The 25,932-nt window shown below is 39.3% G+C and overlaps 1 protein-coding gene across 5 annotated transcripts; it reads right to left on the reverse strand.

The window, feature by feature from the left end:
* Positions 1-2,379: 2,379 nt before the first annotated feature.
* LOC100767729 (glycine N-acyltransferase-like protein) lies at positions 2,380-25,932 on the reverse strand. Of its 5 annotated transcripts, none has more exons than XM_027406609.2 (7): positions 25,794-25,932; positions 22,365-22,497; positions 14,595-14,690; positions 12,581-12,685; positions 7,214-7,337; positions 6,263-6,437; positions 2,380-3,282 (listed from the first exon to the last, which is right to left on the reverse strand). In XM_027406609.2, the coding sequence occupies exons 3-7, from the start codon at positions 14,670-14,672 to the stop codon at positions 2,880-2,882; spliced, it is 885 nt and encodes a 294-aa protein (XP_027262410.1). In that variant the 5' UTR covers positions 14,673-14,690; positions 22,365-22,497; positions 25,794-25,932; the 3' UTR covers positions 2,380-2,879. The 5 variants fall into 5 exon arrangements, with proteins under 5 accessions (XP_027262410.1, XP_035297849.1, XP_027262411.1 ...); XM_035441958.1 differs by having other exon boundaries at positions 22,365-22,533; positions 25,794-25,912; XM_027406610.2 differs by lacking the exon at positions 22,365-22,497 and having other exon boundaries at positions 25,794-25,915.

Below are 25,932 nucleotides of genomic sequence, written 5' to 3' on the forward strand. Positions count from 1 at the left end.
TTGACTGTAAATGTTAAGGAAGTTTTTTCAGTGGTATCTATTATCGCAGACTCATACTTGAGAATGAGAGACACTTCTGTGACATTCTCTTTCCCCCTACTCGCACCTACCTCCCCAAAAAGAAACAGTAGAGACAGGAAGTCATTGAAGAGAACTCTTAATCTCATTTTATGGAGATGGCTTCTGTGGTTAAGATAAGAAAGTATTCGGTCCAGAGATGTTTTATTCTTTTTTTTAAATTCCACAAAGGAGCTGCATTATGATATTCCCATAATGTGTAAGATACATTTTGACTTTCCACAACAGTAAATGGTATTCTATATTTGCCTCCTCCATTAATCTTTCTTATCTCCCTTCCCCTTACCCTCTTTCCTCATCTGAATCTCTTATAATACTTCTCTTTCTTTTCTCTCATAACTGTCTTCCACATGACAGAAAATACTTGTACTTATGTCTGTGAGCCTGCGTGTTGCACTGATGATCTCATCCAGTTCTGTACATTTTCCTGTAAGTAATGTAATTTCATTCTTCTTTATCACTGAACAAAGCTCTGCTGTGTGTGTATAACACATTCCCTTCATCCATTCATCCACTGATGGCTACCTATCCTGATTCATACCTTGGCTATTGTGGATAGCATAGTGGCAAGTATAGGTATGTGGGCATCTCTATAGTAAGCTTTGATTTCTCTGAGTATGTCTCTAGTATGGATGGAACACATGGCATTGTTTTTAATTTCTTTGGCAAACATCCACATTGAGTTCTATGGTGACTGAATGTTTACATTGCCACAAGCAGTGTATAAGAGTTCCTTCTCCACTTCATTGTTGCCAGCATTTTCTGTTTGAGTTCTTAAGGCTAGCCATTTTGACTGGGGTAAGAAAGAATTACAATGTAACTTTGATTTACATTTTCCTGGTAGCAGAGGCTTTTCTTTCTAAACTTCCAATACACATTAACATTTGATCCACCTTTCTAAAAACAGACAAGACTAATTGAGAACTTATTTTTCAGTCTCAACTTCACTGTGTGAAACAACTAAGGAAGGTCTCCAGATTCTTGTGATCAATACCATTTTCCCAGCTAGTCGTGTGTTTTGCTAAGGAAAGAAAAGATGCTCAAACTAGGACACCAGAGAAACTAGCAGCTATTACCTACACAGAAAGGCAAAAGAGTTTGTGTGTTCTTACAGTCAATGGACTAACACTGTGCAAGATAGCACATATTTTTCTCTATCTTCCTTTAGAATTCTGTGTGTTCTTGGCACATTGATTCTCATTCCCATCACTTGTTTGAAGCCAATGTGATTAGCCTTGACTTTCTCCACAACAAAACTCCACTGAATTGTTTTGTTACCATCAACAGAGTAAACCTATGGATTCCAAAAATCACAAAGGCTGACTACAACAAAGGAGTGGGGTCCTCCTTTACCCCAATTACAGAAGCAGACCCCTCAAGTTCTGTCTTCTTCAGCCTACTTACTTGTGAAAATTGTGGAAAATTATATGGATACTTTAAAAGAAATTAAAAAAAGAACTATCATGTTATCTGTAAGTCCTTTCTGTTCTGTGAGTCCTTCTTTGAGACGTATAATACAATTAAGACCACTGTCTTTACTTCATTAAGGCAAACTCTTTGGGGGATTATTCATAAGTTGCCAAGATAGGGAAATAACTTAAATGTCCGCTGATGGACAAATGAAAGCAGAAACTCTGGCATGAAAAAATACATATCACAATGTTATCCTTTACAAGAATAAGTTCTTACTATTTTCCATAAAGTGAATGAACTTGGGCAAATACTGCGTGAGATAAGCTAGGCAGAGAAAAACTAACACATAAATTCACTTAGATATGGAATTTAAAAACACAACTAGAGAACAAAATGCTAGTTACCAAGGTTAGTGATGAGGTGAGAAATATATTATGTGTATCAGAGGATTACAAAATTCCCCATATATTAATAAGAAGATCTAGAGATCTACTTATAGCATGAATATCATAGTGACATTGAACTGTATATGAGAGTCATACTAAATGAGATTTTTAGACACTCAGGTGAAATCAAAATAAAGTAAATATGTGAGGTGATGGATGTGAGAATTTGTTTCACTATAGAAAACATTGTTACTGTCTATTTTTATCCCCAAAGCCTCATGTTGTACACATTTAACACACACAATAAATTTTCTTAAAAATTAGTCTTCCTGCCGGGTGGTGGTGGCGCACGCCTTTAATCCCAGCACTCGGGAGGTAGAGGCAGGAGGATCTCTGAGAGTTCGAGACCAGCCTGGTCTACAGAGCTAGTTCCAGGACAACCTCCAAAGCCACAGAGAAACCCTGCCTCGAAATCCCCCCCCCAAAAAAAACGATATCCAACTACAATCATTTATTTATTCATGTAATATTTAGCATGGTTATTAAATAGGAATCAAAGGTCTACAAGTGAAGCAATCAGTTCAAAGTACCAGTTGATGAAGAACACTCCAGCTCCTAAACAAAGGAAAGAGTGCGAGAGGAAAGCATACACTATTCACAAGTCAGCACCATACCCTGACACAACTGATCATGGGCAGTAATCCACACGAGGACACTAATATGAAGCTGAATAGAAGTGTCACTGGCACCCAGATTGTGAAGAACTAAACAAAGTCGGTGGCTGAGTGGAGAGGTCTGGCCATGCTTCATCTGCTGTATCTGAAAGGCAGTATGAGGGTGGGGACTGTGGTATACTGTTGGTCATTCACACTGCTTCCCCAGAACCCAAACAGTGCCCACACCTTTATCGTTCATTACAATATGTATTTTCTCTATCTCCACCACCCACTCCTCCAGCTTTATTATAGCCTACCCAACACAGCCTAATATTCTGTACCAGAGTTACAGAGGTACACAATTCCACTGATTCCAGTCACAGGGCATAGGAACGTGCTGCAGAGTATAACTCATTTTCTGTATGGTTTTGTTGGCTCTGTCTGCATGATTATACACAGGGTAGCCAAGTTCATCCATAACCAGGGTCTGAGTATGAATGATGTGAGAGATGAGACCTTGTGCCCGGTAATCAGGCACAGTGCCTGCCATTCGCATTTCTCCAGTTTGGTCCATCAGAGCCCAGGATACAGGGGTCCCTTCAGGTCCCAGAAGACATGAGCTAGGAAAGGTCTGGATACAGTGCTCAATGAATCTCTGGCTCCTCTCGTTGCCCCCAAAATGCCAGTATTTATCCACCAAGGCAGCATGGGTAACATCTAGTGATGAGAGTTTAAACATCTCTTGGTTGCTGTCGAAGAAAAAAGAAAAAGAGCAGCCTAAATATCATGCACAGTGAAATATTTGTCCCTTCCCACACAACTCTACCGTGAGGTGTGAGACCTGCAGTGATGGTATGCAGTGATGGCTAGCCGTGTGACAGCAGGCAGCTAACTTAATGCCCCTCTGTCCCCCTGTTGTCCTCTTTAGAAGGGATGAGTTAATAGTTATTCTATCAGAAGACAGAAATTAGTGGTATAAGAGCTTTTGTCTTACAAATACCTGGGGCTGTGCAACATAAACAACTAAATCTTCACAAACTCAGTGCTCTTCTCAACATAGCTGTAACCCACGCACCCACAGAAAATAGAGCAGATGACATCATATAGATAAGAAAAATGGACAAATAAAGAATAAGTACTCAAAAGCATACACTAACAAGCAGCAAAGCAAGACTTTAAAATCATAGAATCGCCTCTCTCTCTCTCTCTCTCTCTCTCTCTCTCTCTCTCTCTCTCTCTCTCTCTCTCTGTGTGTGTGTGTGTGTGTGTGTGTGTGTGTGTGTGTGTAAGACGTTGGTTGGTTTCCTCAGTCTTGCTCAGCCTCACTCACTGAACCTGGCATCATCCATTCACTAGCTGTCCAGTAATTCCCCTATGATCCTCTTGACTCTACTCTATCAGCAACAGGATAACAGGCACATTATTACATCTGGCTTCTTTTGAATATTCTAGGGATCTTAACTCTTCGGGCATGCATGGGAGGCACTTTATAGACTAAGCCTTCTTCCTGACCCTCGTATCATGAAATCGTCCATGCTGGTATCTGAGAGTCCTTGGCTGCCATATTGACTGCAAGATAAGGTAGATGTTCAAAGGGTTAACAGCATGGCGTATAACAGTGCCTTCTATGAACACTATAGTGAAAAGACTCCTGTATTTTTTTCTCAGGGTGCATAACCAGAGGATCCAGAGTCTTGTCACAACCACCCCCTTCATTATCCTCATCAGAGCCACTCCACCATCAGAGACTATTTTCTGCTGTGAACCACAAAAAAAAAAAAAATGCCTCCTGTCCTGACTGTCCCCTGAGAAGTGGAGCCAGTGCTACTCTGGGTGAGAAGGTGCTCTCTGAGTTCTAATGTGCTTTGCAGTGTGAGCAAAGTTCTTCCAGGCACCCTGAGCCAGAGGGAAGGCCCCCCGATTGAGCATGGGCACATCAAGTTCCCATCGGTTTTCAGTGCTGCTCTGTGCTACCCTGCAAATCCGTGGAAGAAAACACATTAATTTGCCTAAATGTTCTTAATTGGAAAACATTTTCTCTGTGAAATGGATTGATTAAACACATAGTTATTAAGAATCAACATAAACATGACATGCTAACATGGAAGGGGAAAGTTTTCATTGAGCCATACTTATAAAGAACTACAGGAAACTAACAATGTTGAGAGCAGGAGAAATAGTCTTCCCTAGGGATGAGCTTCCTAACTGGTTAGCCAACCATATTGGTCAGCCATGAAATCATATACATACAAGTAACATTAAACAGGCTGAGCATGGTGTGTGTGTGTGTGTGTGTGTGTGTGTGTGTGTGTGTGTGTGTGCATATACACACACATGTGTAAAAATAACAGTTAAAGGAAAAGAGTCCATAAATTTTAGGAGCAAGGGAGGCATAAGATGAAAAGGTGTAAATAACATAACTATACTTTAATTTCTAAAACCAGAATTTACTAAATGCCAGGTACTCTTCTGCCTATTGAGGATCTCTCTCTTTCTCTGAACAACACAAAAAGGATTCTTGCTCTTTTTAAAAAGAATTTACATTTATTTATTCATTTATTTATTTATTGTTAGGACACACCTGTGAAGGTCATATGACAACCTGTGATAGTAGGTTGTCTCCTTCCACCATGTGGGTCCCAAGGATTGAACTCAGGTCATCAGCTTTGAAGCAAATGCCTTTGCCCACTGAGACATCTCACACACTCAATATTCTCACCCCTATGGGCATCTAAATATTGTGACAGCCTTTTAGCAACACACAAGTAGATATATCTTTAAAAATAAGCTGATTTAAGCTAATGAAACTACAATAAAGGAAATAAAATATAGTTTTCATAGTAACTGTGAGTGGCTTTTGATGGGGTGTTCTGAAAAGAAGTGTCAGTGGAAATAAAAATGAGACTATGAAAAACAATAGTGTGTGTGTGTGTGTGTGTGTGTGTGAGAGAGAGAGAGAGAGAGAGAGAGAGAGAGAGAGAGAGAGAGAGAGAGAGAGAGAGAATATTGTGAAGACCAGAAGGAAGGACATTTCAGACAAGCAAAAAGCAAATGCAGTGCCCCAGAGGCATGTGTGAACATATAAGAATCAATTAGCAGAAGGCCAGAGCTGCTGGTGGGAGAGAAACAGGGACAAGATCATGTTCAACAAGGGATGATTGCTTGTCTTATGGGGACCAAAGTGAGTTTCAACTTCATTTAAAATGTGCTAAGAATTAATTGGTGACTGGATTAGGGAATAGTTCAGTCCTTTAAGTGCCTACTGCACAGAGAACATGAGGTCTTTGATCTGCTCCCCATAGACCGTGTTTGTTTAAAACTGGCTACAGCAGTACAAGTCTGAAATCGTAGCTCTGGGGAGCAGGAGACAGGTGGATTCCTGGACCAAGCTGGCCAGGCAACCTGTCCTAATCAGACAAATCCCAGTGACAGTCCCCATTTCAAAAGGCAAACAAACAAAACCAGTAAATGGATGGTGCCCAAAGGGAAACAGCCCTTGAAGTTATCCTTTGGCCTCCGAATGTGTGTACACATACTTACAAACACATCAGCCCATACATACATGCACAGACAAAAGAACTAAAAACAATTACCAAACTGTGACATTTGAAGAGATAGGTCACACATAGTCCATGTTATGTTTTTAAAACAATTATCCTGTGTAGAGAAGTTAGAGAGCTGCTGTAGGGAGAGATTGGAAGGGAACAGAGGATTGTCAATCCAACTCACATGGGCCGAGGTCTACCAGATTTATTATGTGAGTTCTCTGTATCCGCCATCAGAAAAGGAACCAGTTTTTTTGCTGTTTGGGGCATCATGTAGAGAATGCACTGTGTTCTCTTGACTTTGACCAGCTTAGCAGCTGCAAGGCCCATTATCACTTCATTCAGGTTGGATTGTGAACCTAGAAGAGAGTGAAACAGGGAATAAGTAACTGTCCATCTAGGTCAAAGAAGTAGTCCAAAGATGTATACAAGATTTAGTCAGAAAACCTTGCCTCATGTGAATGGTTCCTGTGTGTTCATCTTTAAGTTATTCCCTTAACATGTCTCTGGTGTCCAGCAGAATACTACAAATCATGTCTCTATGAACAGGAGCATACTTAAATAATAGCCAATCTTGTTCTACTTGTTATTCACCCTGGCATTATCAATCTTCTCATTGATTCTGTTTTAGGAACTTTTAGAATCAGAATTTTTACACATGAGAACATGGAGCAATGGAAAAGTCATTTGCTCAAGAATCACAACTTGGAGACAGAGCTGGGAAGTTCTCTGTGGCTTTAACTCCAGAGGGCACATCTGTAACCACACTGGATATAAACCTTGGTGGCCTGGCAAGTGCTTCTTGTCACAGTAAGCTGCCATTGTTGCTCCAGGAACAGAAGGTCAGAGGCCAAGCTCTGTCTCCCATCTAGTTGTTCCAAGGACTCGTGAATGTGTCTTCAAAATACATTCAGCTAACAAAAAACCACCTAGCACTGCTTCTTCTATTAACACCATAGCCTGCAATATTTGAAATTGCTTTTGCCATAGAGGTAGTGGAAGCCAGACCATGGAATGTGCACTAGATTGGGATTCTGAAGTTTACAGAAAGAAAAAATGTTGCAGGGTGGAGAGTGATCCTCCAGATGTTCATGCAGGAGGTCCCAGCAGCTGACGCATACTCCTGCCCCCTTACTTTGGATCTGCAGATGTTGTTTCCAGTTGATAGCCTCTGGTGTGCCAAGGAATTCCAAACAGTTCTTAGGATCCTTAGAATAGAGTTGGTAAGTGTTGGTATGGGGATCAAGGTCATCTGCCATCTATTTGGTTGGGCAACATAGAATAAATGCAATTGATTATTCCATATAATTTCAATATTTTTCATTACACTCTTTTTCCTATTATTTTAAAACTTAGTCTTTGAAAACTTCATAGGTATATACAACACATTTGGTCATATTCACCCCACTCCCTTCCTCAAACTCAAGACCACTCCCAATATATCTCCTTTCCAATTTCACTTTGTCTTTTTTTAAATAACCATTGAGTCCAATTAGTGATGTCCAGATGTATATGGATTTGGGGTCACCCACCAGAACATGGGCAACCTGCCAATGGTCACTGTCCACAAAAACAAAAAGTGGTTCTCCTTCTCTCAGCAGCCACTAGCTTTAGTCAGCGCTGGGAGTTCAGGAACTCCTTTCCCATCCTTGCTGGAATTTTCAAACTCATTTATCAAATCTAAGCAGAGATGTTTTCTTCCAACGTCAGCAGCACCTCTTAATTATTAACATCATGAACCCCAGTCAAAAACTCCACTCTATTTATGGAAAATTTGTATTAAACTTTATTAAATTTCATATATAGGTACCATTACAATTTAAATTCAATTAAAGATGGTTTATGAAGCATTCTTCCCTAAGTTAGTAGTACTCAGGAAAAAGAAGAAAAGTGATACTGTCAAAAAGGCCCTATAAGAATAACTCTTCTTGTTCCAAACAGCCTCAAAACAAACGTGTTTTTTCTTTCTCCCGGTGTGTAGAGTGTTTGTGCATGGATGTGGGGTGTGTATGGAGGTTAGAATACATCTTTGAATGTCAGTTCTTATCTTTCACCTTATTTGAGACAGGACTCTTATTTGCTACCTGTCAAACTTCCAGAAATTCCTTTGTCTTCCAAGTCCCACCTCTATAAGAATGCTGGGATTACACACATGCACTGTTTTATAGAGCTTTATGGACCTTCTAGAGATATGAATCCAGGTCCTCAAATTTGCACAGCAAAATCTCTTCAGCCCATAGATATATTTTTAACACAACATTATTAAAATTGACAAGATGAACTTGTATTTGAATATTTTACTTAAAAATTCATTTATTTTACATACCATCCCCAGTTCCCACTCCTTCCCCTTCTCCTGCTCCCCCATGCCTCCCCCTCCCTATGCCCCTATCAGTAGCACTAATAAATAAAAGACTCAGAGACTGTTTTCTTGTGGGGGTGGAGGGGGCGGTGACATTCAGGATTTATGCTGGACATCAGAAAAGCCAGCCACTAGTTCTTACCTCTACCTCAGACTGAAAGGCGATCCAGGTTTCACCAAATCTCAAACTGCAATCCCAAACTGCTATGCTCTTCTCAATGTGACTGGAGAATCCTGAGAGTTACTTCTGAAGACCTTGCTCCTATCTTTTTTATCTCTTTAATGTTGAAACTAAATGTGTGAGCTCCATTACTTTTTTCCACTGATTCAATCTCCTGTAGCCCTTGGTGGCCTTGAACTCAGAGAGATCCATTTGCCTTTGTCTCCTGAGTCCTGGGATTAATGGTGTGTGACACCACTGCCTGATCTGCATAGCTTGCGGCTGACTCTGCTTTATAAATCCTCAGGCAAACTTTAATAAATCATAAATAAGATATCATCACACACCCCCAGTCCTCATAGGGTATAAGGCCTTCCTTGGTGAGTCAACCAAGTCTGGCATATCAACTTGAGGCAGGGCCAAGGCCCTCCTCCCTGTATCAAGGCTGACAAAAGTATCCCACCATAGGGAATGGGCTCCAAAAATCTAGTTCATGCCCCCTCAGATAGGTCCTGGTGCTACTGCCTGAATCCCCCCCCACCCCCCCGCAACAGATCAAGCCAGATAACTGTCACCCACATTCAGAGGGTCTAGTTTGGTCCCATGCAGGTTCCCCAGCTGTCAGTCCATATACACGATAAGGCCATACAAAAACAAAACATGTCTTTAAACTGCAAAGTACAAAGCACCACTCTTCAAAAAAAATGTGTATTTCTGGCAAAATCATAGCATAATTTGTTCAAAAGCTCCTTTCAAAGTTAATAAATGACAGCTGGGAAATTCACAGATAAAGGGAAGGACTGAAGGAAAAGTATTCAGCTAAGGCAGGCTAGCCAGAAAATACTGCACAGAAATGCCCTTGCAGATAGGCAAAACTACAACTGACAATCCATCTAATCAGGACAATTGAAAAGCAGATATTCTTCACTTTTATGTTTAAAGTATATTAAAATTTAGTTGACTGTATGTTGTTTGATGAGTTTTTAATGAATGCTATTGTGTATGTTTAAGGCGCATGTGCTATGATGAAGCACATACATAATAACAATAGTAATGTTTAATATACTGAAGCCAATTGGCAGACCTGTTGTCTCACGTAATTACCTTTCTTTCTTTGGAAACAGTAGCAAGAACTTAATTTAGCAGTAAACACAGTAAAATTGCACATTGAACATTAGATATTTTGGCTTGTTTAGTCTACATATCATTGATGTCTTAGGCATGTATGTAACTCCTGGCTCATCGCCATCAGTTACATAGGTTTTAGTTTTGCTCAGATATGTAGAAAAACTTTTTCAGATACATAGAATTTTTTAATTCACATGTAAGTGAGATTATAATTTTTGTTCTGTGACTGTCCATTTACCTCACCACCATGTCTTTCAAGTTAATCTATATTTTAGAAGATAATAGGATATCTTTCTTTTACTGCTAATATTTCATTTTATACAGATACCTGTTTCCCATTCATCTGTCTGTGGGTTCCAGGGTTATTTCTTAGGTTTTATAAATTCTGCAATAAATATGGCTATATAGGTACTTGCAGCACTGATTTTTTAATATTTCTATACATGCCTAGAAGAGGGATTACAGGATCAAATAACAGTTCTATTTTTGTATGGAGGTGCTTTCCTCCTACATGTAGACTGTTAAGTTTTGTCAAAAAAAAGAGTATTAGATTTTATCAAATAATTTTTTCTCATCCATTGACATGGCCCTGTGGAGCTTTGATGAACCACACCTGCTGGATTGCACATGACAAGACAGCCTGGCATGATAGTGAGTCACTTCACTTGACCATGGAGTATAGTCTTTTGATATGTCATTGAACTTGCTTCATAATATTTTATTCGTTGTGCATTAATATCAGTAGAGAAAATTACTAATGGTTTTCTTATCTTTAATGGCTTAGTGTGAAAGTGATAGTGGTCTTATAAAATATATGTAGAAAAAATCTTCTAAGTCTATAGTTTGTAATAAGCAGTAATAATCTAGGTATGGTGATACATGTCTGTAATTCCAGAATCTGGGAAGCTGATAGAGGAGGATCAAGAATTTGGGACAGCCTGTGCTACAGAATGAATTCCAGGCCACAATGGCTAGGTAGCAAGATGCTATCTGAAACACATTAACAAAGCAAAACAGAAAAAGGAATACTAGTTCTGATCCTTCTTGGAATGTTTGTAGTACTCAGTATTAAGCCATTTGGTCCTGGGCTTTGGCCTGTTTGATTTTTGTGAATGTTTACATACAATATATTTTGATTACATTCTTTCTCCTTCCAGATTTTCTCCTAACTGCACATTATTTCTCTGCCTCAAAAGAAAAACAGAAGCCAAACAAAAGAATGAAAATCAAAACAAATGAACAAGAAAAAAAAAACAAGATAACAAGCCAGGCAGTGGTGGTACATACCTTTAATCCTAGCATTTGAGAGGCAGAAGCAGACAGATCTCTATGAGTTTGAGGACAGCCTGGTCTACAGAAGCTAGTTTCAGGACAGCCAGGGCTACAGGGCTACACAGAGAAACCCCTGTCTCAAAAAACAGAGAGAGAGAGAGAGAGAGAGAGAGAGAGAGAGAGAGAGAGAGAGAGAGAGAGAGAGAGAGAGAGAGAGAGAGCTCTCCATCTCTGTTCCGGGGTTTTCACTGGTTTGAACTTGTACAGGTCTTGTGTGTGCTGCCATAGTCTCAGTGAGTTCATATGTGTGTCAGTCCTGTTGTCCAGAGAAAATGCTGTTTCCTTGGAGTCATCCACCACCTCTGGCTCTTACAATCTTTCTGCCTCCTCTTTGATGAGGACATTTGGAGGTTTTCATTGCTCCTTCAGTTTCTATTTGCTATTGGTCTCTTCAGCCTATTTGTTTCTCATTCAATCTTTGTAAGATGGATCTTTCCAAACACTTTTATATATACTCTTGATTACCCAGTCTTGGGCATATAAATATGTATATTAGCTTCTTATGGCTCAGTTCATTTATGAAGTCTACTATAGTATCTTTGCTTTCATTTTTATTTTATTCACTTGTATCTTCTCCTTTTTCCTTAAACTAGTTAAGAATTTGCAAATTTATTTTCAGAAAATGAACTCTTCTTTATTCTCTCAATCTATTTCTTTTCTTATATTTGTTATTTCTTTCCTACATCTAACTTTGTATCTAGTATGTTCTAGTGTCTTGAGATGTAATGTTAACTATTTATTTGGGATCATCATTCCCCACACAGAATTATCTTTGTTCTGAACTTCTTTTTTCAGGGCACCATATGATTTCAATGTGCCTATGCTTGCTCAGACTTGTTTATTAGTGTGTGGTTTATTCTGGAGAAGTGTTTTCACTTGTAGAAGAAACATGTTCTGCTATTGCTGGGGGAAACTGTGGTGTGTCAGGTCTGCTGTGTCTAAAATTTAATCCAAATATGGTGTTTTCTTAGTGATTTTGTGCCTTGTTGACCTCTCTACTCCTTGTTGAAAGTGGGTTATCGATGTCTTTTACAGTTGTTGAATTGGTATCTATTATTCTCGTTGTGTTTGTTAATATTTGCTTTTTATGTTTCTAGTATTCAATTCTAAGTGAGTATTTGTTTAAATGATCATCAAATAATAGACATCTTGATCCTTGTGAAAATTCTTAACTATATGTCTAAGAATTCATACCCATGGGCTATTTTTATATCTGTTCGTATCCAGTGTATTTTTAATCCATGTACATTTGAGATGATTATAAAATAAGAGTGTATTGCTGACAGTTTGTTATTTATTTCTTCTTTTGGGTTTTGATCTGATGCTGTTTTCATCTCTTATCTCTCTTTGTGGTTTTTCAGTTTAGAGTAAATGTGCTTATCCTGTTTCCATCAAGAACAGGGACCCTGGCATCACCAGAGTTTATCTCTGTTACTTTGGAGCCTACATATTTCCGGGTGCACATTAGATACACAGCAATTGTAAACCTAGAATTATATTCATTCCATGATATAACTTACCTCTTGAGGACGGACAATCACTGTATTAAAGTCAGGCCACTTGTCCACCAGGGCCTTGAGCTTGAATGGGTTTCCCTGGTTCATGTGGAAGACAGTCCCATAAACCTAAGTATTTCAACACATTGAAAGGTCAGCTCATTACATGGGAACAGTAAAAGCCTTGATTTTGTGACCAGAATGAAGTTAATTTCTACGAAATTAGTGTGTGTAAGTCATACAATATCTAGCCCAATCTTGATATAATATTTTACTACTCCAAAGTAGGTAGATTTTTAGACAAAATCGAGAAACTATTATAATATGTAAATATGCAGATACTTTAGATTAGTGATCACTCAGTCTCACGTCATAGAATTTTGTCCTATACATTTCCATTTTCTGCCAATAAGCATATGCCCATATAATTATATAAATAATGAAATTCCCTAATGTATATGAATTTCACATATACTGTACAAAGACTTATCTCCATGTCAAAAACAGAAATTTACATGACAGTGTTTTATAACTGCCTAATAGTTAATATTTGGGATGAATTAAAGTTGGCATGTGTGATAAACTATTCAATACTCATTGTTTAGAGAGAGACTTTGTTTCTAACTATAATACACTCATCTTTCTGCTACCTGAAACTTTAGTGAATATTTATTGGCAATGACTGCAAAAATACTGACTTCTTGATTCTTCTACTCACTTTGTATGCAAGCACACCAGCTCCGGGAATTATTTAACTGCTGAAGTGTCGCCCAATGAATTTTTTGATCAAAGAATTTTAAACCTGGACCATAGACTCTATCTTGACAGATACCTACCCTGTCTCATCAGAAGGAGCAGAGACAGAATTACAGGAAACTCATGTTTTAGTCTATGAATGACAGATGTACAGGTTGTCAGAGAATCTGGGAAAGTTAATAGAATATTATACAATTCATATTTCTCACCCTTACAATCATAGTAATAAAAAGTAAATACATTTTCTTCCTGTTGTACAGAAGAATCCAGGTATACCAGTGGTTAACAAAAGAAAATGTAAACCAACAGGAGTCTCTACCTAATATTTTGGGAACTTGGGGTTTGGTGGGGGGTTTTGGTTGGTTGGTTGGTTGGTTGGTTGTTGGTTGGTTTTTGTTTGTTAGTTTGTGCTATTGTAAATGGTAACAATTTTAAATTTTTTATTCCAGTTATTAATTGTTAATTTGTAAAAATGGAATTGAGTTGTGCTACTTGTATACTGATCATGAATCCTTTAACCTTGTTAAATTTATTTCCAGAAGATTGTTTTGTGGATTCTAGGCAATCATGACCTCTGAGAACATGCTACATTTTACTTCCTCTCTGCACCACCCACCATATATATTACCTTAATTTATCTTTCTTAACTTATATATTGGTTAGGTCACCAAATATTTCATTAAATAGGATTAGGGAAAGTGGATATCATTGCTTAGTTATCCATCTTAAGCAAAATATTCCATTTCTTTGCTATATAGAAAGATCTTAATTGTACATCGTACCTACACTTTTTGTCAAATTGAGTAAATTCTTTTTTCCTACTTTGCTGAATTTCATATTTGTCAAGACTATTACATTTTATCACACATCTTTCTGTACCTATTATTGAAGATCAAGCTAAGGGTAGTGATTTACACCTGTAATGTACGTACTTGGGATGGAGGCAGGGTGATGATGAGCTAAAGGGCAAATTGGAAACACCCAGTGTTATATAAAACAATTCCTGTGTAAACTCAAGAGAATGTTCCTGAGTCAACAAATATCACCTGGAACAAATTATCACATTGCCACTCACTACGGTGTGATCTAATGAGGCTTTCATTCCCTCTTCAGTTAAATGTGTATGGTATGTGCCCCCTTGCCTCAGGGTGATATCAACTAAATATTAGGCCACAAAGAGAATACCTGTCCCAGGACACAGCTCAGTAAATGTTCCTTCTCTTTCCCACCTTTTTCTTAGACACTTAATAGTCCCCTTTCCACGAGAATGTTCCATGTTCACCTTTAAAGACTCAGGAAGGTGTTTCCTTAAGGATTTCTCCAACATCTGCAACATCTGTGGATTTCGCAAATGGAGCATCTTGGCAGCCGCCTTGTCCTAAAGAAAGGATTAAGAAAAGTCTAAGATATCTGCTGGGAGATGGTATCTTCTATATATTTGATGCCTTGAATAAGAATGGACAGCATAGGCTCATATATTTGAATGCTTAGTCATCAGAGCGTGGCACTACTGAAAAGGATTGGGAAGTGTGGCCCTGTTGGAGGAAGTAGGCCACTGGAGATGGGCTTTGGAGTTTCAAAAGCCTAAGCCAGGCCTAATGTCTTGCTCTTCCTCTTCCTGCTGTCTGTGGATCTGGTTGTAGAACTCTCAGCTGCTTCTCCAGCACCATGACTGTCTGCATAGTACCATGTTCCCTACTGTGATCGCAATGGACTAAATCTCTGAAACTGTAGGCAAGACCCAATTAAATATTTTCCTTTATAAGAGCTGCCATGTTGTGGTGTCTCTTCACAGCAAAAGAGCACTGAATAAGACAATCTATAACAGGAAAGCTATACCCAGGACATCTCAACAACATGGTTACAAAAATAAGACCTGAAAAACTGACAGTGTCAGCTGACATGCCAGTGTAGATAGGGGAATTCTCACAAGGCTTCTCCCCCAGATGATGCTCTAAAGATGATCATTGATGCTGACAGCGGAGGAATTAGTCTTCCCCAGTAATGAGTTATGTCAGCCCTAAACAGCCATAATCAGCACTAAATAAACTCAGCAAGTTGTAATTATACATTTTCATGTGTGCATGTATACATGTAATAATAATCGAAGAGTAAAAGTGATGAATTTAGAAAGAGTTGGGATGGAGCAGAGGAGTTGGAAGAAGAAGAGGGAGAGGAAACGATGATGCAAATATAGTACTCATATAAGTAATTTTCAAAAAATTCAAAAAGAAGGGTCAAAGACTGAGAAAAGCTAGGAGACAAGCAGACAGAATGGGCAGTTCTAGTTCATAACCTGAGTTATATTCCTGCTGTTTCATGGGTACCTCCTATACTAAACTTTTCACTAAGTGGAAGAAGGAATAGGTGCCACTGTGTGAAATGATCACGAACATAATTTCTCAAACTTTGAAAATATTTCTGAAGATTTTGCTTTCATTTCATAACATCTACAATTCTAAAAATAAAGGGTGTATGAAGTTAACAAATCTATGGTCGAAGCATATATGGGCAACTTTTGATAGGGGTGTATGTGTTTGTGTGTGTTATAGTAAGCAAGTATTCAACCACTGAGATACATACACTGATAAGTCCACTGACTTTTCTTCTATACAAACACTTGTGAATTTGAAACAAACTGAAAAGAATTGGGATGGATGGGTTATCTGTGTCGCTGGCACATGGTAAATGAGGTCATGGTAAATGAGATAGTAGCCTTTAAGTCTACCACAAAGCACCTAACTCTATGGTTGCTCATTATTTGCCAACCTATCTTAATACCTAAATGAAGGGAATTGTTTATTGATACTGGCAACAAAAAAGAAAAACAAAAGGTGTTTCTTCTGAGCTCTTCCATGTAGATTATAATAATGCTATAGTACATACATCATTACCAAAGGTGACAGTGTGTTAGAATGAGAATTTTGCACATAAATAAGCAGATTAATAGGTAGATGGATAAATGGATGGATGGATGAGTAGGTGGTTAATAGAAAGATATTCGATAAATATTCTTTAACCTTGATCATTTATTTTCTACATAGAAGGATTAGCAATAATTTATGTATAATAAAACTCACCAATTTTAAATAATTTTATGAGTGTTGGTAAATGTCTATATTTGTTTAACTAGTACTATGATAATAATGCAGACCATTTCCACACACTCAAAATGTTTGATTCCACCAATCTCTTTATCTGACTCTCTGACCCAAGAAATCATCAGTAGTTTTCTGACTCTATAATCGTCCTTCAACAAAAATGCCAATCAAATGGAATTATTTAATATATACTTATATATTAAGTCTATACTGAAATTGTGTTGTATTTTTAATATATGATATATTAAATATTTTGACACTGGATTTTTAAATAATTAAACCCAAATTTTTTTATACTTCAACAGAAAATTTATTTCTTATGTTTTTTAATCAGTGGATAGAATTCATGTATGCATGAATCAGAGCATTTCTTTATCCTTTAATCTTCTTATGGACACTTGGTCTGTTACAGTTTATAGGCAGTTGTTCATAAAATTCTTATGCTAGTAAAAGTACACATTCATGAGAATGTTTTTTATTTCCAGAACTACATGGTATGCCCTTGACTTTGTAAGTAATTGCTTATCTTTTTTCCAAAGTGAATGCATAATCTTTCATAGTCATTGTATCATATGAAAGTCTCATTGGCTCTTCTCTAAAATAATCAACACTTGTCTATGCAGCCATAATCAGGAACCATTAATGCAGTGTCTGGAGCCTCAAATCCTCATGGAAAAAAAAAACACAGGGCTCATTACTAAGGCAGATCAAAAGGCTAAGGCCAACATATATTTCAACAGATCAACTTTCCACAGGATTGGCAATGCTGGATTTTACCCAAACACTGTGAATCAGCAAAAAGAGTGGTTGAAGAAATTCTCCTAATACAGATTAGTATGGATGGATGGATGCATGGGGAGGGGCAGAAGGAAGATCGGGGAGGTGGTAAGAAAAGAAGAAGGGGGAGGCTACAGTCTAGATGTAAAATTAATTAATTAATTTATTTATTTATTAATTTCTTAAAAGAAAATGAAAAAAGAAATCCTTCCAACCTAATTTGTATTTGGTAAACAACCCACGAGAAGGACCATCCTCCCCAGCTCACATGGGTCTTGAATGAGCCCTTCTTGTTCACCCAGGACAGTGATAAATGCAGACCTTCAAAATCCCCATATTTTGCTTCATTAATGATGAGCTGAACTCATTAATCACCTAGAAAGTAATTGTTAACTACACAGATCAAATTTGTCAACTTACCCCTGCTCAGCATACAGTACCCCTTCCCCCAACAGCTTCCACCAAAATAAACTGAACTCAGGTGAAATGTTCCCTGACCCCTAACAGACACTGTTGCTTGGTCCATGTCTCTGCACAAAGTTCTCTATGGCTTTGCTTATTTCTTTGCCATAAACAACTAAACTGTTGACCCACATCAATCTATAAGAACAAAGTCTGTGTTAGCCAACCTGACCCAACTTCAGTTAATATTGCCCTGATCACATGACTGAACTTTCACCCACGCTCAGCCTGAGCCAACACTCCCGCAGAGAAGCCTCCTCCATGCCGTGAGGACTCTTCATAGGCTGGCTTTCACTACTGTCAGAGAGAACACTTCTTTCCCGCCTCTCAGATGTTTGGATATTTGCAGATCATAGGGTCTGCGACATCTCTATCACAATCGTCCCAACCTCCTGCAAATTGTTTTGTAATAATCCTTTGTATAACAATTCTCCTCTCCTTACCTAAGCCTTGAATTATTTCTTCATCTTCTTCTTAAAAAAAAAAAAAAAAGCTACAGCCCCATTATAAGTTTACCTGGGACTAGCATAAGAACCCAGGTGTCTGCCATGTTCATCCTTTCATATAATAAATCATGGATGAAAACTTAGTGATTGCTTTTGTAAGGAGTCAACTTTTGGAGGATGAATAAAACTATTTTGAAAACCCCTTCCTTCCATGAAGTTTTATAATTAGAGTAGATCACAGACGAGAGAGAGAGAGAGAGAGAGAGAGAGAGAGAGAGAGAGAGAGAGAGAGTACCTGTGGAGACCAGAGATTGATAATGAGTATCTTCTGCAACTTTTCTCAATCTTACTTTCTTTCTTTCCATATGTGTGAGTACACATGTGAGCACTGTGTGTGGATGCTCACATTTGTGTTTGTGTATATGTATAAGTACAAGCACAAGTGTCTGTGGAGATCACAGGACAACCTTGTTTGAGGCAGGGTTTCTTGCTCCTTCCTGTTGCATCTGCCAGGCTAGCCTTGTGAGCTTCTGGGGTCTCTTGTCTCCTCCCCTCATTTCTCCATTTGGCATGCTGGGATTACAATTCCTGCTTTGTGAATCCTGGGGACCTGAACTCTGGTCCTCTTGCTTGAATTGTTAGTACTTTATCCACTGATCCATTTCTCCAGCTCCTGGACCTTGACTTTTTTTTTTTTTTTTTGAGGCAAGCTCTATAATGAAGTTTATCAATTCAGCTATGAGCCCCAGGGATCCTCCTACTTTTTCCTTCCCTGCAATAGGATGGCAGGCTCCACTGTTGTGTCTGGCTTCTTACATGAAGACCTCATGCTTCTGCAGCAAGTTCTTAACCAATTGAACTTATTCTTGAGTTCTCTGTGTAGAAAAGTCTTTTGTTTTTTAACTCCTCTCTCATACAGTACACTCCAACCACAGAAAGTCTCGACCAGAACCACTGAAGCAGAGTCATATCTAAAGGTAGGCTCGGGAGAATTCACTTAGTCTTGTACTCTTTTTCAGTGCTGGTAACAGAGCCCAGGGCTTTGTATGTGAGTTTCATAGCATAAATATATCTGCACGGCTTCAAAGTAATTTTTAATCACTAAGTTTGGGTCTATTAATCATATCTATGATCTCTTTCCCACACAGAATACTCCATGGAAATCTCTTTAACACAACACCATGCTGTAGCACCCCTGACTTTTCTTCATTTTATTAATTTAACACTATCTTCAATGCCTTGTTTTGAATTTCTAGGTAAGGTGGTTCAGTATAAGCTGGTAAAAGAGAAAATCAGAGTAAGAAAAGATACCAAAGATAGAAAGACCTTTGGAAATTCAGAGAATGTGAAAGGAAACCTGAACAGTCAGAGATGGAAATGGATGATCATTGATTAGAAGCAAGAACACTGCTACAGATGAACAGATCCCTGATAGCAGGAAAGAATAAGGCTGTGGTAATACATTTAAATTTAATAAAGCTTGCCTGAAGGATCAGATCGCAAACCTAGCCACATCCATAGAAGCTGGACAGTGGTGGCACAAACCCTTAATTCCAGGACTCAGGAGACAGAGACAGATGGATCTCTGTGAGTTCAAGGCCACCCAGTGCTACATGAGAGAGAATCAGTCTAAAAGAGAAACAGAGCTCATGCCTTTAATCCCAGCACTAGACAGGTATCTAAAAGACAGGAGCCCAGCATCTCATCCTGGATCTGAGATTTAGTTTCCAATCACATTGAGAACAGGATCTCCCCAAGCCTTGATAGAGGTAAGAGCTACTGGCTAGCTGCTTTGCATCTGATCTTTCACCTTGAACCCCAATATCTGTCTCTGGGTTTTTATTATTTGTGCTATAGAAGCCACTTCCAAAAGAACCAGGTGGGAGACAGGCAGTTCCATCTTGCGGACAAACTAGTAGTCCTCACTGAATTCAAATCCAGTTACGAGTTTGTAGGAGGCAGTGACTTCTCTGTCAAATGAGACTTGGAGAACAGTGTCTGAATGCCATCTTGAAAGAGGAGATACTGTCAAAAGTTGATTACTATGGGGGCTGTGGTAAGGGATGAGGATATTCAAACCTTGTGACAATGGAGTATAGTTGCCCTTCACTGCTGGGAACTCTTCTGGTTATATCCTCAAATTGTTTATTCTTATCCTAAATGTCCACCACATTGTCAGATAAAAATTGACATCTCTTCAGAATAGCACAGTTCCTAAGAGAAAATTCTGAATAACTGGAGTTGAGGTCCAGGTTTAACAAACTGGCAGCTGGATGACTGCACAATTATATGACTTCTCTGTACCCCATGTTCCTCGTGGATAAGAGATAATCATAGTACCTGATTTAATGAGTTAATGTCTGTGGTGCGTGAGAACAGTACCTGGAACACTGTAGTGCTCTATAAATGTTGCCATTACTAACATGAGCTGACAGTGTAGTATGTAATCAGATTGTGAATTTTTTATAATGTGTCAACATTTCAGGGTTAGTAACTGGATAGACCTATGATAACCATATACTATACAGGATATTATTTCTCTGACTATTAGCTTTTGACTTCAGAAATACTACTTAGAAATCATGAATATAAGAAGTTGAATAAATCACAAAAACACAAATTTTTATTTAGTTGACAGCTGTCGAAGTCTATTAAATGAGAGAACTATGAAGTATTTATATTAATCCAAACATTGGTTTGCTCATTTCACTTGGTGTAAGGATTCATTCTTCATTCAACATGAATATTTATGACCTCCCTCAATCTATAAGTTGAAATTCTAACAGCCACTGCTTATATACTGAGTGATGAGACTTTGGTACTAGGTCTCATGGACATTTCTTTTACAGACACACAAAGAAGACACCGTCCCTGAATCAGGAAACAGGTTGCCTCTTTGATCGTGCACCTTCCAGCATCCAGAACAGTCAAAAGTGCAGCTGTTGCTGTTGATGAGTGTACTCTCTTATGGAATTTGGTTTGAGCAGCTCAAAGAGTCTAAGACAAAGTAGCCAAATATTGAGGAGTGTGGAGATTTTTACCAAACAGCATCTTTTTCCAAGTCCCAGAGAGATGCATGAAAATAGAACAGTAACATTCCAAGAGGCCAATTTGACATTTCAGCTAGAAGCACCTCAGAAATTTCATGCAAATAAGAAGCGAAGTGGGCTGGGCGGTGGTGGCGCACGCCTTTAGCCCCAGCACTCGGGAGGCAGAGTCGGATCTCTGTGAGTTCGAGACCAGCCTGGTCTACAAGAGCTAGTTCCAGGAGAAGAAGAAGAAGAAGAAGAAGAAGAAGAAGAAGAGGAGGAGGAGGAGGAGGAGGAGAGGAGGAAGAAGGAAGAAGAAGAAGAAGAAGAAGAAGGTGGAGTTTGGTGCCAGAGTACAGCAGGGATAATAGTGAGTATTGCCTAGCACATTTGGAACCAGCTTCAGCATGTGTGCGCCTGCACCCTGAAACAGAAACACATTATCAACTAGTTCAGGGAAAAGGGGGACAGGCACACATTGGTGACCTGACAGTTCTGGTCATGGGTAAAGTCCTCTTGTAAATGGTATTTGGAAACTGCTTACGAAACCGCTTCAATGTTTGGGATTTATCCAAAAAAAAAAAAAATGAAGAAGAATTTTCTATGAAAAACTGTACAAAATACAGACATGTCACCCTTTATGTACATTCATATATATGACACAAAATATTTTTAAATTAGAAATCCTTGTGAATATAGTTGCATTATAGATGAGGGTTTGTAAACACATGTGTTTATGGTTTTGAATAAGAAATTCACATTTTCTAAGTGTTTGCATATTTTTCATGGTGATTTTTAACAGGGAGACTCACTCGTATTAGTAGTCCAAAGAATCTGACTACCTTAGTGTGTTACAAAATAATATTTCCATGTAGACACATACATATATGTATATATCTTGTCTCAAATAAATACCACCTGAATTAGCACACTTCCTCCCAGTCTCAACTATATTTTCTGTCACAGATCTACAAATAGCAAGCTTTCAGTCTCTTTGCATTTACCAATTCATAAGCCATTCAATCAAGAATTTCTTACAGATCCTAGCAAATTGCTGTGTCAGCTGCCTAAGTTTTACTAAATGAAAAACTTCCTTTCTCCCCAGACATACTTTTCATCACCTATGAGTACTAACAATTTCTATCCACACCCAAAGGAATATCTGATGCATCCCCTTCAAGTAGAGAGCCAAAGGGAGCTGGGGAGTCCCCAGGTGTCAGCTTCTCCTTGTCCTCACCTGCAAAGCTGTCTCCTCTTTCAGCCTCCACAGAAGTCCCCCGGAAACGCAGCAGGAGCAGTAGGTTGTGGCGATGAGAATTTACCATCAGAGTACATGGACTATGGGGTGCTTTGATCCAGTTTCTAGGAAGCTGTTGAGCTGAAGTTCTTAGAACATGTGTACCAAGCTATGCAAACTCAAAACAGCATGAGATCAGGCCCCTCCCTCTGTGGTCCTTGTTCCAGAATCCACTCTGTAACTGGGAAGTTAGCAATGTACATTTGGGGCTCTTTTCCAAAAGACTGAGCAACTTTCTGCTCCCAGAAACCTCACTGTCACTTGGAAACTGAAGTCAGCCTACCAGGAGCTAGAGGATGTGTGGGTATACACATGCAGCAGTATATTATTTGGTCATAAAGGCATAAAAGTTGGATATGTGCTATAATGTGGATGAATTTTGACTACATTTACTAATTGAAATAAGCTAGATACAGGTGAGAAATATCATTTGATCCCACTTAGGAGATCTGTGTACAGTAGGCAAATTCACAGACACAGAAGGTAGAAAATAGAGGTTGCCAAGAGCTGAGGAGGTGGAAAGTTATTGTTTAGGAGGCACAGAGTTCACTTTGGGGAATAATGATATAGGCTGGGGCATAGATATTGGGGACAGTTGCAAGATACTGTGGGTATATTTAACACTACTACAGTGCACACTTACAATAATTAAGACAATGTTATACAGACTGTACCACAATATATGTTTAGATATATGTGAATGCATATGTATGTACCCATATACACATGTATGTGTGTGTGCACATGTACACATACTGTATGTATATAGAGAGAAAACAAAGAATAATCTATTCCTTTTCTCAGAGATCAGGTTATATTCCTGTCTGTGAATCTCTATCATTGTATTTTTTATTAGCTTCATACAAATACATTTTGTTTTTTCTCAGAGTAGCTGAAGGTGATCATTGTTACTTAATATAAATAGGTGTGTGTGTGTGTGTGTGTGTGTGTGTGTGTGTGTGTGTGTGTGTTCCTTTGCATATAAGGAAGTGCCTATGCCCATGTGTATACATATGGAAACCAGAGGTCAGTGTTGAATGTCTTCTGCAATGGCTCCCTACCTTTTTTTTTTTAAAAAAAAAAAAAAATCTGGAACTTTCCAATTTGATGAGACTGGCTGGGCAGCTAGCTCCAGAGCTCCTCCTGTCTCCCTCTTCCCAGCACTGGGATAGCAAACATGCATAGCTTGTGTCTGGAATTTAGCTGGGTGCTGGAGACTAGAACTTAAGTCCTCATAATTACACAGCAAGCACTCTACCAGCAACCATCTCTCAAGTATAAAGTCTTAGCTAAGCAACTTTAGCCAATGTTTTGCCGGTCAGTGCTTTGAAAACTGCTCATCTTTGTAGTGCCAGGCAGGATCCAGAAACCAAAGGTTACACAGCAATTTCCATGCTTCACTTGCCTTGTGGTCTTTAGCAGAGCAAAGTTTGGATGGTATTCCAATTGTACTTTTACACATTATTATGAACACTATAAAAATTCCACTGAAGCACAAAAAAAAAAAAAACAAAACTTGAACTTGATGCCTCTGGGTTCAAAATTTGATGCTGTTACCCCTTAAGTGAAGCCATTGAATAATGATGTCTAGCAAGAAGTCTGGGTATTGAGGTATCTGAGAACCTTGTAACTATGTCTCAAGGGGGGGGGGCAGGACAGGACTGGGAAGGAAAGATGAGGAAGTAGGGAAAGAAAAAATATTGTAAACTTAACTTTAATGCTAGCATAATAGTCAGAATTATGACACGGAAATTCCATGATTTATTCAACCATTTTTCTGATTTGGAAATTTAGGATGCTTCCAAAGTCTTACTACTATCTTTTTTTAAAAAAGGACAACATGAGAGGCATCTTGTATATACTTGTCAATTTTTGGAGCTTTATTTTTTAATTAATAATTGGTACACAGAGTTAGGTTTTATTATGCCATTTCCAGATAAACTGTGATTCTCCTCACCTGCCTCTCATCCTCATTACCCCCCCCCCGCCCCTTATTCCCGTGCCCCTCTCACTGTACCCTTACACAAACCCTGAACATGAACTTCATGAAGTTCACATTCGTGTCCACTGTGCTTTTCCCTGCTTCCTGGACACACTCCCCTCAACTTACATACATGCAGACACACTTCATAAGCTAGGATCCCCAAGATGAGAATGCATGCTTTCTGCCTAAACCTGGATTTCGGTTTTTTGTGGGGTTTTTTTGGGGGGGGGTTGTTGTTTTGCTAATTCCCATATTCATTCATTTTCCTGTAAATTACATGATTTCATTTTTCTTTATAGCTGAATAAAATTCCATCGTATATATGTACCACATTGTCATTATGCATTCATCTGTTGGTACCATCTAGGTTGGTTCTGTTCCTTTACTACTGTAAATAAAGCATCAATGAATGTGGACGTGCAGGTACCTCTGTGGTAGGATATGCAATACTTTGGGTACACACTAAAGAGTAGCTTAGCTGCATTCCCCTGGTAACTAAGAATGCTATTTTTAAAAAATCTTTGTTGTCCATTTGTGTTTCTTCTTTTTGAGAATCTCTGTTCCTTTCATTAGCCAATTTATTGGCGGGCCATGTTGGGGTTTATTCTAGATGCCAATGCCCAGCCCTGACATTCTTCCGAAGTCTGTCTGTTCACTCTGTTGTCTGTGCCCTGCTCTGGGAACAAAGGGAGCCCTTCCCTGCCAGGCAGGCATTCCAGAGCCCAGTCCTCCCCCCTCCTCTCTCCATCTGCTCTGGCCTGTTGCTTCAGTGATTGGAGTCTACAAGCAGAGGCATCTGTGGATGCCACCACAGCCAGGATGATGTGGAAGCCCTGGCTCCATTCTCTCTCTACCCAGTAACGTTACAGCACTTTCACACACTAGACTGCAATTAGAGCCAGGGGATCCCTCTGCCTCCCCAAGTCTCACACCCAGGAGGAGACATTGGGAAAGCTGGATCCATTGAAGAGAGCCAGAGACAGAAAGATTAAAAGGGGGACATGTGGTAGCCCCAAGTGTGCTTGGGACAAAGCAGGATCAGCCGAGGTGTGAGCAGACAAGGGGCACCAGCAATGTCTTGCTTGCTAAGCATCACTTGGGGGCTGCAAAACCCTAGAGTTCCTGCACAAAGAGTCACTAGGGACCGAAAGGAGGTATTAAGGGGTCTCCTGCTGCTAGACTGTAGCTGGATTTGCATAATCAAGACACTTTCAAATACTAGGAAGGACATTTATTTGGAGGTGATCATGGGACCCTGAGGGGACCTAAGGAAGGAGGCACCTGCCCTCAACACCGATCGCTGACCCCAGTAAGACAAACTGCCCACAACCCACGAGCACGAGGGCGGTAGCACCCGGGAGACACAAGGGATGTGGGCTGCTCACCCGTGTCTTGACGGAACTGGTTCATGGACTGCAGGTCGATGATGTAGGGTGCGAGCCGGCTGTCCACCTGACCCAGTACCACGCTGCCCCCGGCGCGGGGACCCGCGCGCACCACCGCCTCGATGTGGTGGCTCACGGC

The sequence above is a fragment of the Cricetulus griseus genome, chromosome 3, assembly GCF_003668045.3.
Source record: "Cricetulus griseus strain 17A/GY chromosome 3, alternate assembly CriGri-PICRH-1.0, whole genome shotgun sequence".
In the NCBI taxonomy this organism is placed as follows: domain Eukaryota; kingdom Metazoa; phylum Chordata; class Mammalia; order Rodentia; family Cricetidae; genus Cricetulus; species Cricetulus griseus.

Bases quoted from the DNA above. Each gene is read 5' to 3' on its own strand.
- LOC100767729 (XM_027406609.2), bottom strand. From the start codon at position 14,672: ATGCTCCATTTGCGAAATCCACAGATGTTGCAGATGTTGGAGAAATCC. The intron at 12,686-14,594 runs GTGAACATGGAA...TGAAATACTTAG, and splicing joins ACCTTCCTGAGTCTTTAAAG to GTTTATGGGACTGTCTTCCA. The intron at 6,438-7,213 runs GTAAGGGGGCAG...ACTCTCTTCTAG, and splicing joins ACAACATCTGCAGATCCAAA to GTTCACAATCCAACCTGAAT.